Below are 14,386 nucleotides of genomic sequence, written 5' to 3'. Positions count from 1 at the left end.
AGAAAGTTTCGGTAAAAACTAGGTCGTATCGTCCTCGACCCCTTCCGCATCGACATCACCCATCGTCGTATCACCTTCCACTGCTCCTCCGTTTTCGAGAGGGCCCGAGTCGAGTTCAGGAGAAGGAGCCGGAGGAGGTCTCGAGAAACTTCCATTCGCGTTCCTTGGAGGTAAGAGGGATTTCTTCTTTGGTACCGATCGTGGAGTCGAGATAGGAGTGCCTCTCGTAGGTCGTTTCGAAGAAGAAGGAGGAAGAGCGGAGTCGTTCGATTCTTGAGCTTGAGCTTGAGGCGTCAGGATCGAAGCGGATCTCGTTCGACTCGTGGTTGCTGAGCCTCGGACAGGTCGAGTAGAGGTAGAAGCAACGGGACGAGGTGTCGAAGTCGCAGCTGCTTGTCGAGTCGAACGTGAAGGACGTCCGGAAGAATTCGCTCCTCCTCCTCCTGCAGCGCGTTGTCGACGTCGACGACGAATCGAGGATGATGAAGAGTACCCGTCTCCGTCGTCGGAATCGGATGAGGAAGAAGTACCATCGAGGAACGCGAGAGCATCTTCATCTTCACTTCGTTCTTCTTCCTCCTCGTCGTGATGCGGCTCCTCCTCTCCCTCTCCCTCTTGATTTTGATCTCCCACGAATCCATCTCCCAACAATTCTGGACTTCCCTCCGCTCCCGCTCTTTCTCCTTCGGTATCTTTCTTCCCTCCAACTCCCCCCTTTCCAGCTCCATCCGCCGTCAATCCTTCAATCGCCGTACTCCCGACCTCCATACTCAATCCAAACCCTCTCGTAACCAAAAACGGAGTCCATTTCAACCGATCACTCCTCAATCGAATCCAATCCTTCCTTCGATTCTTCTCCAAATACTCCCGAACGATTTCCGAGTCGAAATGGATCTGATACCGTGTGGGAACGACGAGTGGTGGCGCGTGATGACCATGACCGTGGGAGTGGGAGGATGGGTTCGCTCGAGCAGCGGAGGAGGAGGAAGGAGGTCGACCTCGAGGTGCACCAGAGGTTCGTTTTCGACCTGACCACGAGTTGCCGCGGAACGGTTGTCGATGAGGAATTGCCGATCCACGACTCTTCGGTTGAGTAGAAGTACCATCGACGGGCTCGTTCGAGACTGAGAGAGGGTTTGGAGTTGAAGGACCAGCGGAAGAGGGAGGAGCGAAAGGAGGTGGAGAAGCTGAATCTTCGATGATTTCGTTTTGCGCGGCAGGACTCGCGGCACCTCCTCCTCCTCCTCCAGTAGTCGACGCGGGGGAAGGAGCAGTTCCCGGTGAGGGCGCGTTCGAAGGCGGAGCGAGGGCGGAAGGTGCGGGAGAAGGTCGCGAAGAAGAAGGAGGTCGTGGAGGTTGTTGCGAAAGGTCGGTGATAAAGTTTCGTTCGCGAAGGACAAAGTAAATATCGTCTTTCGTGATCGAGGTAGCTTTACTGATAGCTGCGAACGCGAACCGAGCAAAAGTCAGCGAAAGTCAAGAGTTTGGCGAGAGAGTTCGTTCGGCGACTTACTCTCGAACGTGAGATCTTCTTCCTTGTAATCGGTACCGAGCGATTCAAAGTATTGAAACAATGTCAAAGTCCAATAATTGCGATACGAGAGTAAACCCAGATCCGACAATGGTCGTTCGGGCGTTCCAGCTCTTCCTTCTTTCTTTGACAACAAGTAACCTGCGAAGAATCACAACGTCAATGTCCTCTTCTGCCTAGGAAACACTAGTAGGGAGTAGAGAACTGACTGAAATCGATCAACAAGTTCCCCCAACCTTTCCTTTGTCTCACGGGTAAAGTCATGATACAACTAACGTTATTCGTCGGACTCCTCTTCTCCTTCGAGAAGTATCCTACGAACTTCGCGCCGGTAGGTTCGGCGAGAGTCATGACGTAGAAGAGGAAAGGTTCGACGTCGTAGTAGAGAGTTTTGTGATCGAGGAATTGTTTCGCGAGGAGACACAGGTTTTGACAATAGATCTGTGGACGGTAGCGCGATCAGTACGAAGTCAGCTTTGTCTACTCGACAGTTAAGGAATCGTAGAGAAACGCGACGACCGACCTTGTTTTTGCGACCGTCAACTTCGAAAACCGAGATTAAACCATCTCGATAAATCTCATCTCCCGGCGGATGTCTCATCTTGCACTTCAACTGTCCGATTTGCCTCTCCTCTATCAGTACGATCCCTGAGAGCGATAGATAGAAAAGGAGAGAGTGAAAAACTGACTCGATGTCTACCCCATTCGAATTCCCCTCTAAAATACTTTAAACAACTCTCACAAACCCACAACCTCCCATCCGGAGTTCTCGTATACTCCTCCGGAAACGGGGCTTGATACCAAGTTTTGATCTCGTACGGCGGGAAAACGAGGGACGTGATTGGTCTGATCGGGAGACCGGTATAATTTGGTGGGAGAACGGGGAGGGATTCGTCTGGATTCGAAGCGGTTGGAGTTAGAGCGGATGGAGTCGACCCACCGAGGGAGAGGAGAGAGGAAGGGTTCAAGGGAGCTTGAGAGTCGAAGAGAGTAGACGAGGCGGGTCGATGAGTTCGAAGTTCTCGAGTTTCGATACCTCCTCCTCCTCCTGGGGTTCCAGGTGCAGGTGCGATTGCTCCTCCTCCTCCTCCTCCTTCACCAGGACTCGCAACAGCAGAGAGCTCTCCGGTCATCTCGATCCCCGCTTCTGTCGCCGCGAGAAGAGCCGCCGCCTGATTCCTCTCGTTCGCTTTCCTCCTCTCTTCTTTCTTCCTCTCAATCTCCTCCTTCTCCAACCTCTTCATCAACCCCAATTCTCTCCGATCGACCAACTCCTTCGCCGCTTTGAACCTCTTTCGATCCTTCTCCTGAGGGACTCTGCCATCCGTTCGAGATTCCTCCAAAGTCAATAACCCTCCATACGGGTCTTCCGGTTCTCCCGATGCGTTCATCACTGGGAGACTGAGCTCGTCTTCGGGAGTAGGGGAGGGAGGAGATCGAGGTAAGAGCCAGGGTTGATCGGAGAAGGGAGTCGAAGAGTTATTACTGTCTCCTCGAGCGTTCGAGGAGCGTTGTCGTTTCATTGGTCTACCAGCTGGTTGTTTCGGAGTCGAAGAAGAAGACGGGTTCGAGCCGTTGATAGTAGCGAGTAAGGAAGCGGTAGGATCGATTCGGGTTGCCGTGTTTGGAGTGGAAGAGAGAGGAGGATAATAAGGAGGGAAATAAGGTTGTTGTTGTTGCTGATTAGGGAGCTTGACGATTGGATGTTCTTCTACATTTCCGGTACCAAGTAAATGAGCCGAAGAAGAAGAGGAACCGTAGTCGACGTTGTTGTTATCTTGATCGATCGCTCGAGATTTCCCTTTATTTCTCCCACTAAACAACAAACTCTCATCGAAATCATCTTCTTCCGTTCCATCCCCTTCATAGTCTCCATACCCATACCCATTCGCACTTCCCTGCATCGTCGTCGTCGTACTTTTTCTAGGTCTCCCTCTTTTCCTCACTATCACTTCCTCGGATTCTCCCTCCGCTCCAGAAGTCGAAGACGAAGTCGCCGTGAATCCAATCGGTTGAGCTTGTTTCCTTGTTCGTTTCTGACCTTCGCCCAACTCGAGTGGTGCATCGAAGAAATTTGATTCTTTCACACAAGTCGGACAGTTCCATTTTCCTCTTGGGATCGTCGATAAAGGTGGATTGAGGTGTTGTCGATGCCAGCCTCGATCACAGGAATCGCAGAATAACATATCGTCCTGCGAGCGTTCTCGCTTCTCCTCGTCAGTTTCCTCATTCTCGCAAACTCGAAAATCGATGAGAGGAAAAGAGTGCACTCACATCATCCCCCTTTTCATCGCAAACCTCACACCTCTTACATTCCTGACACAACCAACTATACCCTTTAACCCTTTTAACCAACCTCGCATCGTCCCATTCCAAACAAGTCGGATGTCCCGAACTCCCACATTCGTAACAACTCACCATGTCCTCCTTCCTCCCTCTCTTGTTCGACGCGTTCGTCCCTCCGCAAAACGCACAGTTCGTATCGACGGGAACGTAACGAGGGAGGAAAGGGACTCCACCGGGTCCGACTCGACGAGGAATCAAAGGGGATTTAGGGTTCGAACGAGAGGTAGGGGAAGTCGAGAGCACGCCGAGTTGGGAAACCGAAGCGGGAGAGGAAGCGTGAGACTGGTCGGGGGCGAAATGAACATGAGGAGATGAATTAGCGGCTTGAGTTTGGGCGGGTGAAGCAGGAGGTAAGATTGAATGACGTAGGTTTGAGGCTCGGGTAGGAACATGTTGGGATTGAGCTGATGGAGGTGGATAAGGGGAGAAATTCGAGGGAGAGAATGGGTTGTTTTGGAGTGGGTTTAGAGGGAGAGGTAATCCTTGAGATGGCGTGACGGGTTGACCGCTCATGGGTAGACCGTAAGGCGATCCATCAGAAGACGGTTGGGGCTGGAATGACTGCTGTCCGGATGTCGGAGGAGGGAGAGAAGAGGACGAGGAAGATGGTTGAGGGAGAGGGAAGTTCATCTCGACTTGAACGCTTCGAATTGTCGCTCAGGTGTCAAATATCTACTCTGTGATGATCTACCAACCGTCAAAATCAGCCTACGAGACAGACAGACAAGAGAGGAACTGACCTAAATACACTGACAAACAACAAGGAGAAACCACGTCGGGGGCGACTTTGATCGCGTCAACGAGGTTGATAGTCGCTTGTAAGACTTTCGAGTAGTTCTTGTGCGGCGTCCAGAGGCTGTGAAGCGAGGCATTGAGAGAGGTGAGATGAAGTGTGCAAACAGAGGGTTGTAGACCGATTAGCGCGTCGCTCTTACCGTGTACGATGTTCTAGAGTATACACGTACCTATCAGACCAAGCAGTACGCGACCAGAGATGAAGGTTGAGGTGAGAGATTGCTCGCAGCTGATTGTATGTTTGCTTTCTTCTTCTCCTCTGCCTCACTCACTCTCGTTCGTTATCGACGATGAGTGGTCTATTAGGACGCTACTCGTCCTACTCGTCTCAACCACATCATATTCGACCATCCCCTTCAAAAGCAGCCGACTCTCCTCCTCTCGATCCGTTTCCACCAACTCCGAACGCTCTCAAACCTTCCGATGTATTGATCAATCGATCTCACCAGCTCAAGAGGTTCGCGAAACATCTAGCTCTCTACTTTCAAGGTACGAAGTTCATCCTAACTATAGAGAACAATTTGGAGCCATCGTTTTGGCTGATTCATTCTCTCTATGTTGGATCCGTATTTCTTACAGCTCTATCTCAAGCCCACCATGCCCATTCCCTCGCCTTGCAGAAGCTTCCCTCGACAATCCCCACCCCAATCCAAGAATCCTCTATTTTCCTTCCTTCCTCCTCCGTCTCCTCCTCCTCTTCCTCGGACCCGAATTCAAGTCTCGACATGATCCAACCACTCGGTGGAACGGGCCAAGAAGGATGGGCCCAAATCCTCCAAGAGATCAAAGATACGAATCAACGAGTCAGTCTCGCTCACGCAGAACTCGCGAAATCCGTCGTGAAAGAGGTCGTCGGACCTTTGAACAAGTTGAGGGAAGGGATGAAGGGTCATATTAACGCGATGGAGAAGGATGTTAATCGATTGTGTGATGCCGTACAGAGGGAAAGGTCAGTTTTCCTTTCGTTTTTCTTTTCCTCTTTCTCTCTCTCGTTGTGAGAGCGTTTCACGCTGACGAAACGAGTCGAGTTGCTTGCGCGCGTGCAGGGATCTCACATCTCCACTTCTAGCGAGACTACAACAAGCCCTCTCGACTCAACCTATCCGACCTCAGTTGAACGATGATCCACTCGTGATTCGCGCTCAATTGGAAGCTCAACTCTCGGTTCAATTACAGAAAGAGAACGATCTACTCGTCGCGGTCAAATCATGGACTGAAAAAACTGAAGTGAAGGAGAAAGAATTGTTTAGTGAATTGGCGAAATGTTGGAGGGATTGGGAATCGACAAAGTCAGTTTCTCACTCTTTCTCTCTTCCTCCTTGATCGCTGTCAGCTGACTCGCATGAGATGTTGTATAGCTCGGCGATGTTGTTAGGTAATCAACAACTGTCAATGTTCCTCTCGGCAACGGTCGATTCCGTTCCTCCCGAATCTGAATGGTCTCATTTCCTCAAACTGAACCACGCCATCCCCGCCGATGCACCGACAAAGACGTTGAAGGATGTAGAATGGGAAGGAAAGGGAGATGAACGATGTGGTATCTTACTAGAGGGTGCTTTGGAACGACAAACTAGTTTCTTGAGGAGTTGGAAAGCAGGTTAGTCGTCGTTCTCTCTCAGCTCCGGATCAGACAGACCTTGAGCTAATTCGAGTGAGATGGTCCCCAGCGTACTTCATCTTGACGGCTACGGGACACCTTCTCCTTTACGCACCTCCAACCCTTTCTTCGACTTCTTCCTCTTCTCCCGCTTCTCGTTCTCGCGCTTCGACCGTCTCCGCTCCTCCACCACAACACCACTCCCTCTCTACGTCCGTCCCTTCCCCTAGCTCCTCCTCCGAAGAAGCCGATTCGACCTCCCTCTCTTCTCTCTCCCCAACCGCTTTCCACCTCCTGACGACTTCTACCCCTCTCCTAACTCTTCATCTCCCCACATGTTCTCTCGGTCCAATGCCTACCCCCGACCACGAGAAGAAAAAGAAAGGAGGTCTCGATGCGGCGTTCACCCTGATCGAGAACGAGGGAAAAGGAACAAAACATATCATGAGAGCAGTACCTAGTAAACCAGGGGAAGAGATCGCCGATGGAGCGGACGAATGGGAAACTATGGGTGGATGGATTAAAGAGATCTCGAAAGTGAGTTCAAATTCCTCTCTCCCAAACTCTTCTCACTTCTTCTTTCTTTCTTGAACGAGGAGAAACTGATTCTCTCTCGTGTGTTCGTTTCATTGTGTTCAGTTCACGCTTCCAGCTCCTCCTTCCCCCACTCTCCCTTCCCTTCCAACTTCCCCTTCTACCGTCTCTCTCGCATCCGGTTCAGCTCTTCAAACTCCTCCCGCACTTCCATCCCGTTCCTTCTCTTCTTCCGCCGTCTCGAATTCCGCGACTTCTCCTCCTCTCCCTCAACTCCCTTCCCCTCCCCTCGCTTCATCCGAATCAATCGCTCCGACTCCAGCGAGCACGAGTATTTTCGGTGGGTTCTTTGGAGGAGGGCGTTCGAGCGTAGCTAGTTCAACCACTACGAGCAAAAGTCTCGCTACGACTACGGACGCTACGACGACAGACGATGATGAACATGAACATGAGGTGGATTTGGGAGCGTCGCCGCCTCCGCTCCCGCCGAGAGATCGGGAGAGGGATCAATCGTTTGGATCGAGTTTCTCGCATTTAGAAGGAGCGGGAGATGCCCAGCCTATCACGATTGTCGAAGACCAACTTCCCCAATCCCCTGCGGAGGAGGAGGAGGAGGAAGAAGGAGAACGAACAGCAGACGAGTTCGAGGAAGATCGTGGAGATTTAGGAAGATCCCTCTCACCGCCCCCTCCTCCTCCCTCTGCTGCCCTCTCCTCTTCTCGACCAACCCCGACACTACCTTCAAGAACGCCTCCACCTTCATTACCGCCTCGAGCTGGGTCGGGGAGAGTCGCTGGGTTGGCGAAAGCGTTCGATCAGGAGGCGAGTAAGAGAAAGGAGACGGGTTCGGGTTTGATCACTTCTCCGAAGATGGGAGAAGTGAAGAACCTCGATCAGGAGGAGGGTCCAGACGGTCCAGAAGAAGACGTGGCGGCGAATACGGGAGGAGGGAAGAAGAATGGGAAGAAGAACAAGAAGAAAAAGAGCAATAAAGCGCTCAACGATTCCTTCAAAGAGTCTACTGAATCCACCACTGTTTCCGTGAGTGTATCTTGTCCTCAGACCATCCATACGTGATCTGACGACGAAGTCACCATTCGCAGGCCCTCGAACCCGTTCCTTCTTCTTCCTCCCCTAAATTCTCCGACCTCTCGCTCGCTTCCCCTCCTCTAGACCTCGGTGAGACTCAACTAGAACTAGATTTTGATCAATCCCGAGACGCTACAAATAATCCATTCGATTTGTCTCTTTCACACCTTCAAATTGACCCGAACAACGAAGGCGACGAAGCGGGGGATTTAAGCGGAATTAGTGGACCGGGGGAATTGAGTTTCGATGAAGAGAAATTGGAGAGGGAGTATGGATCGCCTGAATTTGACCACGAGCACGTCGAGGAGGAAGGAGAAAAGGGAGAAATTTCGACGCCGCCTCCGATGGTGCTCGAGGAGGTTGAAGAGGGACCACAGGATGACGGACAGAAGGATGGAGAGGAAAACAAGGAGTAGGATAAGGTACAGGAAGGGTTCGGTTTGCAGGTTCAGATCGAGGATTTCGTTTGTTTCGGTTACTTAACTATCGAGCAGAGTTACGGGAGTGACTTGGGTTCTCTCTCGCATCCTATCTATTGGAATGAATCGACTACACAAATGCTCTGCTTGTGAGCGAAAGAGGTACGAAGAGCGAGTCATCAAACGTTTCTCGACGTTCGCTCGAAATTTCCTTTTTCACTCCTTTTCGCTTCTCACCATTTCACTAGCTCGCAAGCTCGCTCGTCAGGATGAGTTACTTGCCAGCTCTCGGTACTACCTACGTTTCTATGACCCACTTCAAGATCGATGTCTACGCGAAAGCTGGTTCGCTCCTCATTTTTCGACTTCACTTCTCGCTTTCGCATGCGTCGACCTCGAAACTAACTTCGCGCGGTATTTCGCTCGCAGCTGAAGCTCAAGAATCAGTGTACCCTCAAGCTGCCGACAACCGAAACATCTGTCGATTCGTCTGTCCTCTCCCCGCCCAAGATTTCCGCGGAAGCACGATCAAATGCAAGTTTGGAGTTGCGTGTCTCAGGATCGACGAAACGTACGAAGTCGGATACAGGAGGAGTGATCATACGTGCGTCCATGGAGGAACCGAACCCTCGATCGAAAGCAAGATGGAAATGTTGGGAGAAGTCGATCTCGAAAGGTCCAAGCTTCTCGCGGGTGCGAAAAAGAAAGACAAGAAGGGGACCTCAAAGAGCAACAAGAAGGGGAAATCGAAGAAGAACAGAGAGGGAACGGGGGGAAAAGGAAACGATCGTCAAGCAAATGCGAAGCCGGATGAGAACTTCAAGAACAGCCCTCGAGACACTGAACCATCGACCTATCGCAAACGTCAAAGGTTCCCGCGTCGCAAGTTCCACACGATGAAGAAGCGTTTCCCGACGTCCGAAGTTCTTCAAGATCAAATTGACCAACTCAAAACTGTTTGAGTTTTTTCCCCTGTCCCAGTTCTGCCTGCCTAGAACTCCTTAGCTCTGACATCCTGCTCCGTGTTGCAGACGGCTGTCGCTCTCCCCTCCGCCGACGAGTCCTTCCCGACTCAGGAAGCTTTGCTCGTCCGTCTTTTCGCCTGGTCTCAACTCCACGGGATCATGCTCCGATGCGTTATCTCAACTGCTACTCCTACTCGAAAGTCTCTCAAGTGTTATCACAACCATCCCGATTGGCAACATGTCGGTTCAGGTCAATGTCCAGTCACCTACACGATCGTCGAAAATCAAGACGGAACTCAAAGTTGGTCGATGGTTCATCCCGTTCAAGGCCACACGCACCCGATCATCGTCGATTCCATTGCTCACGCTTCTACTGTGAGTGGCTACGCTACGTCTTTCAATCGGGAAAACGTCGCGACTGAAAACGAGAGTTTTTTTGTCGCGCTCAGACCGCTTCGAACTCTCTCACTCGCTCTGCTGGATCCGATCTTCCTCGCTCCGGTAATCTAGCTTCGATTGACTCGCATACTTCTTCGAAACGCAAGCTCGATGACTCCGAGGAAATCGTCTCGAAAACCGGCAAAGTTCGTCGCTGCTCCGGCACTGGCAAAGATGATCGTTGCGAGGAAGAAAACGGTTCCGGTAGTCCCTCTATCGCTCTGTCGCCTTCTACGGAGATGTTCACGTCTGGTTCTAGCGCTCTCGAATTGGAGGAAGAAAACGAAATGATTCAAGAGTGAAAATCGAATTTACCCGAAAGAAGACGAAGGAAAAAAGAGAAAGGGATCGCTCATGACTGATTGCGCAAGGGGACAGAAGTTCGTGATATGATATGGTCTGGACAGAAAGAAAAGGAAGGAATAGTCGCTGTGTTTTGTGCCAAAGTTTCGTTTCTCAGTTTTTCCGCGTCCGCGTGAAAGGCGATCGCTGCAGGCGTCAAGAGAGTTGTATGCTTCCCTACTCTTCCTTCGACGAGTCGAAGTCTCCGTGGATAAGAAATGTTCGAGTTTCGATACCTAAGCTACAAAACCGAGAACCCTCCTCATCTCCTCGAGATACAACCTCAAGTTAAGCTTCAACCTTTCCAACCACACTAGTACCGAGTTCCCCAAATCCGTCGAGAGTGAATGGTAAGAGGGGTTGACAGTAGGATGAGATTGAGTCGGAGTAGGTTCAGCTGCAGCTTGAAGGTATTTCGTTCGAATCGAGGTGATTGTCGAAGGAGAGTGGGTGCCCGTAAGAGTAAGAGTACGAGTGAGAATTTGAGTTTGAGTCTGAGTGGTAGTAGCAACAACAGAAGTAGTAAGATAGAGAGTGGAATAAGAAATCAGTGGATATTGCGAAGAAACGCTCGGAGGAGGAGAAGGTGAATAGGTGGTCGGCCTGAGTTGAGTCGAAAAGTTGAAGAAAGCCGTGAGAACGAATACAACCCCGAAGAGAATGGGGAAGAACAGTCTGCTCGCCCATCTGAACAGCTCTCGAGCGAAATTGTATTTCCTCGGAAGGACACGAGCGGTAGGCTTGAACGAGTCGGACGAGACGGAGACGTTTTGAGGTGTTGTAGAAGGTCGGAATCGTAGAGGGAGGAAAGGGCGAGTGTGAGGGTCGACGAGGAATTTCGTGAATGTGCTTGAATCGCCTTTCGAGCGAGTCGAGATATCGAAGTCATGCACTACGACGTTCATGTCGTAGCCTGATACCCGAGTAGATCGTCAGGCGACTGTTTAAGCTGACGAGATCGAACTTTGGAGACTCACCTTGAGCTTCGAGAATCTCAACTTCGTATTTGCCAACTTTTGAATCAAGGAATGGCAACAAAGCTGCACCTTCCACGACCTCTCCAGCTTTCCTCTCCTCGTACAAGACTTCTCGAATCCTCTTGTCCGCGTGTGTCGGCGTGATTCGGAGTCCTGTCTCCTCGGATTGATCATCTTCTCCCGTTCCTCCAATCTGCTCAGAGAAGAATTCGACAGATTGTCCCGTGGTATCCCAAACATCGTGGACCTTGACTTTCGAGTCATTCGGAGCGGGGATTGTGAACCCCTGAATCGAGGAATTCGGGAAAACGAGTCGATAGAAGATTCTCCAATCGCTCGGGGAAGGCGAAGCGAGCGAGAGGGTGGGAGAGATTGGAGTGATCTGAATTTGGACGAGAGGTATCATTAAGGAAGAAGGCGGAGGAGGAACAGAAGAGTCGAGCTTCGCGATCTGTTTTTTGTTGTCGCTGTTTGTTCGAGTGCGACGCCGTAAGCGAGGTTGAGCGCCCGCACTATCGTCCGTGTCTCGTTTCGCTCGTATTTTCGGCGCGACTCCATTCAGCTCGACGATTGACTCTGCCGGATTTGACGAGGTCCTCCTCCTCCTTCTTTCTTTGAACGGCAAAGCGACTTCGATCTCAGCAGCGTGTCCTTCCAGATCTTCCTCCGGGTTGCGTCCATCCCGTCTCTTTCTCACCGTTGACCATCTAACGGTTCCGGTTTCCGCAGGCAACGGGTTCAAACCGCTTCGAGCTCGAGTGTGACCGGAATCTTGCGCCGCCTCCACGTCCACCCCGTCATCGACGTTGAGCCAAAGAGCGGACGAAGAGACCAGCTCAATCTTCGATCCCGTCATTTCTTCATCACCTTCCGTCGATTCAGCCTTGACCGTAACGATCGATTCCTCTTCCACTGCATCAGGTATCGAGAAACTCGGGATTGCGAGTCTCATCGACGATGAGGAAGCGGAGGGAGTCGTGAGGGACCGGAGAGTGATGACTGGGAAGTCTAGTGTGAGCCGCAACGAGAATTGAGGGACTTGAGAGGCAGAGGTCGGGACGAGAAGGGGAGTGAGGGAGAGTTGCACGCGGATGAGAGTTCCGGAAGGAGAAGGATTAGAGGTTGATGGTGCAGGCTGGGAGTCGACTGATGGCTCAATTGATCCATGATTTGGAGCGGTGTCGATTTCCTCCTCCTTCTCTGCTTCTGATCGCACGTTTCCGATCTCCAGTGTCGGTTCCATCAACGACGACACCTCTTCCTGTTCCTTCTCCTCCTGCTCCTCCTTCCCAATCCCTTCAACGACTTCCTCCTGCTCGAAACTCATATCCATCGCACTCGCTTCCGGATCAAACGGAGCTTTTTCCATACTCAGCAAATTCCCCGCTCCTTCCTTCTTCTCTAGTCTCATCTGCTGTAACGACGGATCGGGCGCCATCAACGACGAATCGAGATCGAGTAAAGGAGATGCGGCAACGAGAGGGGGAACGGTATCGAATAATGAAGTCCATTTTGGTGCCGGACGAAGTTTTGACGAGTAGCTCGAACGTTTGCGACGGAGAGTAGTGGAAGCAGGAGTTGGAGTTGCGGTGATGGAGGAATCGGGGACGGGGGAGGAGGGGGAAGAGGAAGGTGATGAGGAATGGAGAGAAACAGTATCCGGTTCGATCGAGTTCTCAATAAGAGGGTTCATTGGTTCTGTCGAGCCTTTGACGATCTCCCACCCGACCACCCCCTTTCCTGTCACTTCCAGTACCTCGAAAACCCCTCTCGAGCTCTCCCCATCGACGCCGACCCTGAGTTCAACCCAATGTTTATCCCTCAACCCGTTATACTCCCATTCCCCCTCGACCTTGACTTCCGCTCTGCCCCAACCCATTTCATTGATGCTCCATTCCGTCTCGATCCTTGTCCGGGGGATCACGAATCGAGGTGCCGGAGCTGAGGGAGGTAGCTGACGGGTCCATCTCAGGGAGAGCTGAGAAGTGGAAGGGAAGGAACCGGTGATGAGGGTCGAAGCGTTCGAGTGAGGGTTTGATTCGACGTTCGAGAGAGAAGGATGGACTTTGAGATCCCAAGCGGAGGGAGGGGAAGAAGGATCGGGGTCTATTCCGGTCGAAAGAGGAGGTGGACGGTCGAGAGTGAGTCTGAAGGAATTGCGCAGGCATAATGGAGTAGGGATAGTGATCTGCTCACGAGCGGAAGAAGTCAGTCCTATTCACCGAGCGTAAGAGAGAGTGAGAGATTCTCACGATGTTGGCGAATTTTGGATTCTGGAAGCATCCCAGCGGAGTGTACAGGGACAATACGACAATCAGCTCGTTCGAGTCTGTCGTCGACGGGCCGTCGTGATTCCTCGAGCTAGGGTCATCTTCCGTGCGAGAGTTGACCTTTCGAGGATACTTCAACACGAGCTTGTCACCTTCCTGTACGACTTTAGGCTTCGTTCGACCCTCCTGAGTCTTCGTGACCGTTGAACTTCTACCACTCTGAACCTTATCTTGCTTCGAGAGATCTCCATCGAGCTGACCGTCTTCCAGCGAAATTCCGAGTAATTGTGCCGCTTCGCTCCCTCCCTCATTCTCACGGATTTCCGATATCCCACACACTTCACCGCTTATGAACTCCGTATTCGGTAACAACTCCAACAGATCCCAAGAGGTCGAGTTCGTTGACGTCGTTGGAGGAAGATCCACCTGCAACTCCCGGACATCAGCCAACAGACTGCTTGAGCGTGTGTATGAGGGAAGAGCTTACTCTGCAATACAAGAACGAACGGACACCGCTAGGCGTCGCACGGGAGTGGACTACCAATGACCTCACGAGTCGGCGAGGAGATCCATTCGGCGAGGACGAAGTAATGGATATCGAATCGTTCTTTCGCGGGTCCTCCATCAATTCGGGGTTAAAGACTTTACTGCGACGAGTAGGATTCCTGAAAGGCTGATTTGGTGCAGAAAGAAACGAGTTTAGATGAACGAACTTTCTTTCGCTCCTTTCCCTCTCTTCCGCCGCTTCCTACGATTGTTTCCCGTAATGAACTACTACCAAAAGATGCGGGCAGCTGGCGCCGCATTGATCGCATCAGATCTCGTCGATTCCGACGAATCCACTTTCCACGCCGGAGTCTTGTGCTTGTGGAGAGCTCGACAACTCAAGAAGCGGAAGGAAGAGGAAGAGGCGAAGATTGCGGAGTACAGGAAGAGACGGAGAGCAAGACGGAAAGGGATCAGGCAATGATGCTGAGGTGAATTCACAGATTTCTTCTTTCGAATGGACGTATCGCAAGAGGGCGGATCCGAGTGTCAAGTGAGGTGGATTCCAGAGGACTAAAAGAGACGAAACATTCCATA

At 51.5% G+C, this 14,386-nt stretch overlaps 4 protein-coding genes across 4 annotated transcripts; 2 read left to right on the top strand and 2 right to left on the bottom strand.

Annotated features, from left to right (window-relative positions):
* Window positions 1–18: 18 nt before the first annotated feature.
* Window positions 19–4,507, bottom strand: JCM6883_002864 (uncharacterized protein; the record flags this gene model as incomplete). Its single annotated transcript, XM_076630656.1, has 6 exons — window positions 19–1,442; window positions 1,514–1,672; window positions 1,741–1,972; window positions 2,055–2,144; window positions 2,221–3,723; window positions 3,806–4,507. 6 exons carry the CDS (start codon window positions 4,505–4,507, stop codon window positions 19–21), a joined length of 4,110 nt encoding a protein of 1,369 aa, XP_076489393.1.
* Window positions 4,508–4,962: 455 nt separating this feature from the next.
* On the top strand, window positions 4,963–8,308 carry JCM6883_002863 (uncharacterized protein; the record flags this gene model as incomplete). Its single annotated transcript, XM_076630655.1, has 7 exons — window positions 4,963–5,161; window positions 5,252–5,621; window positions 5,719–5,961; window positions 6,031–6,269; window positions 6,340–6,806; window positions 6,909–7,844; window positions 7,907–8,308. 7 exons carry the CDS (start codon window positions 4,963–4,965, stop codon window positions 8,306–8,308), a joined length of 2,856 nt encoding a protein of 951 aa, XP_076489392.1.
* A 272-nt stretch (window positions 8,309–8,580) lies between these two features.
* Window positions 8,581–10,016, top strand: JCM6883_002862 (uncharacterized protein; the record flags this gene model as incomplete). Its single annotated transcript, XM_076630654.1, has 4 exons — window positions 8,581–8,656; window positions 8,741–9,267; window positions 9,343–9,651; window positions 9,726–10,016. 4 exons carry the CDS (start codon window positions 8,581–8,583, stop codon window positions 10,014–10,016), a joined length of 1,203 nt encoding a protein of 400 aa, XP_076489391.1.
* Window positions 10,017–10,292: 276 nt separating this feature from the next.
* JCM6883_002861 (uncharacterized protein) lies at window positions 10,293–13,928 on the bottom strand (the record flags this gene model as incomplete). The annotated part of the gene is made up of 4 exons (XM_076630653.1): window positions 10,293–10,969; window positions 11,034–13,221; window positions 13,286–13,729; window positions 13,791–13,928. 4 exons carry the CDS (start codon window positions 13,926–13,928, stop codon window positions 10,293–10,295), a joined length of 3,447 nt encoding a protein of 1,148 aa, XP_076489390.1.
* Between the last annotated feature and the right edge of the window lie 458 nt (window positions 13,929–14,386).

This window comes from Sporobolomyces salmoneus (genome assembly GCF_050403485.1).
Source record: "Sporobolomyces salmoneus JCM6883 DNA, S_salmoneus_JCM6883_v1_ctg11, whole genome shotgun sequence".
Taxonomy (NCBI): domain Eukaryota; kingdom Fungi; phylum Basidiomycota; class Microbotryomycetes; order Sporidiobolales; family Sporidiobolaceae; genus Sporobolomyces; species Sporobolomyces salmoneus.
This window is presented reverse-complemented; position numbering and strand designations above follow the sequence as displayed.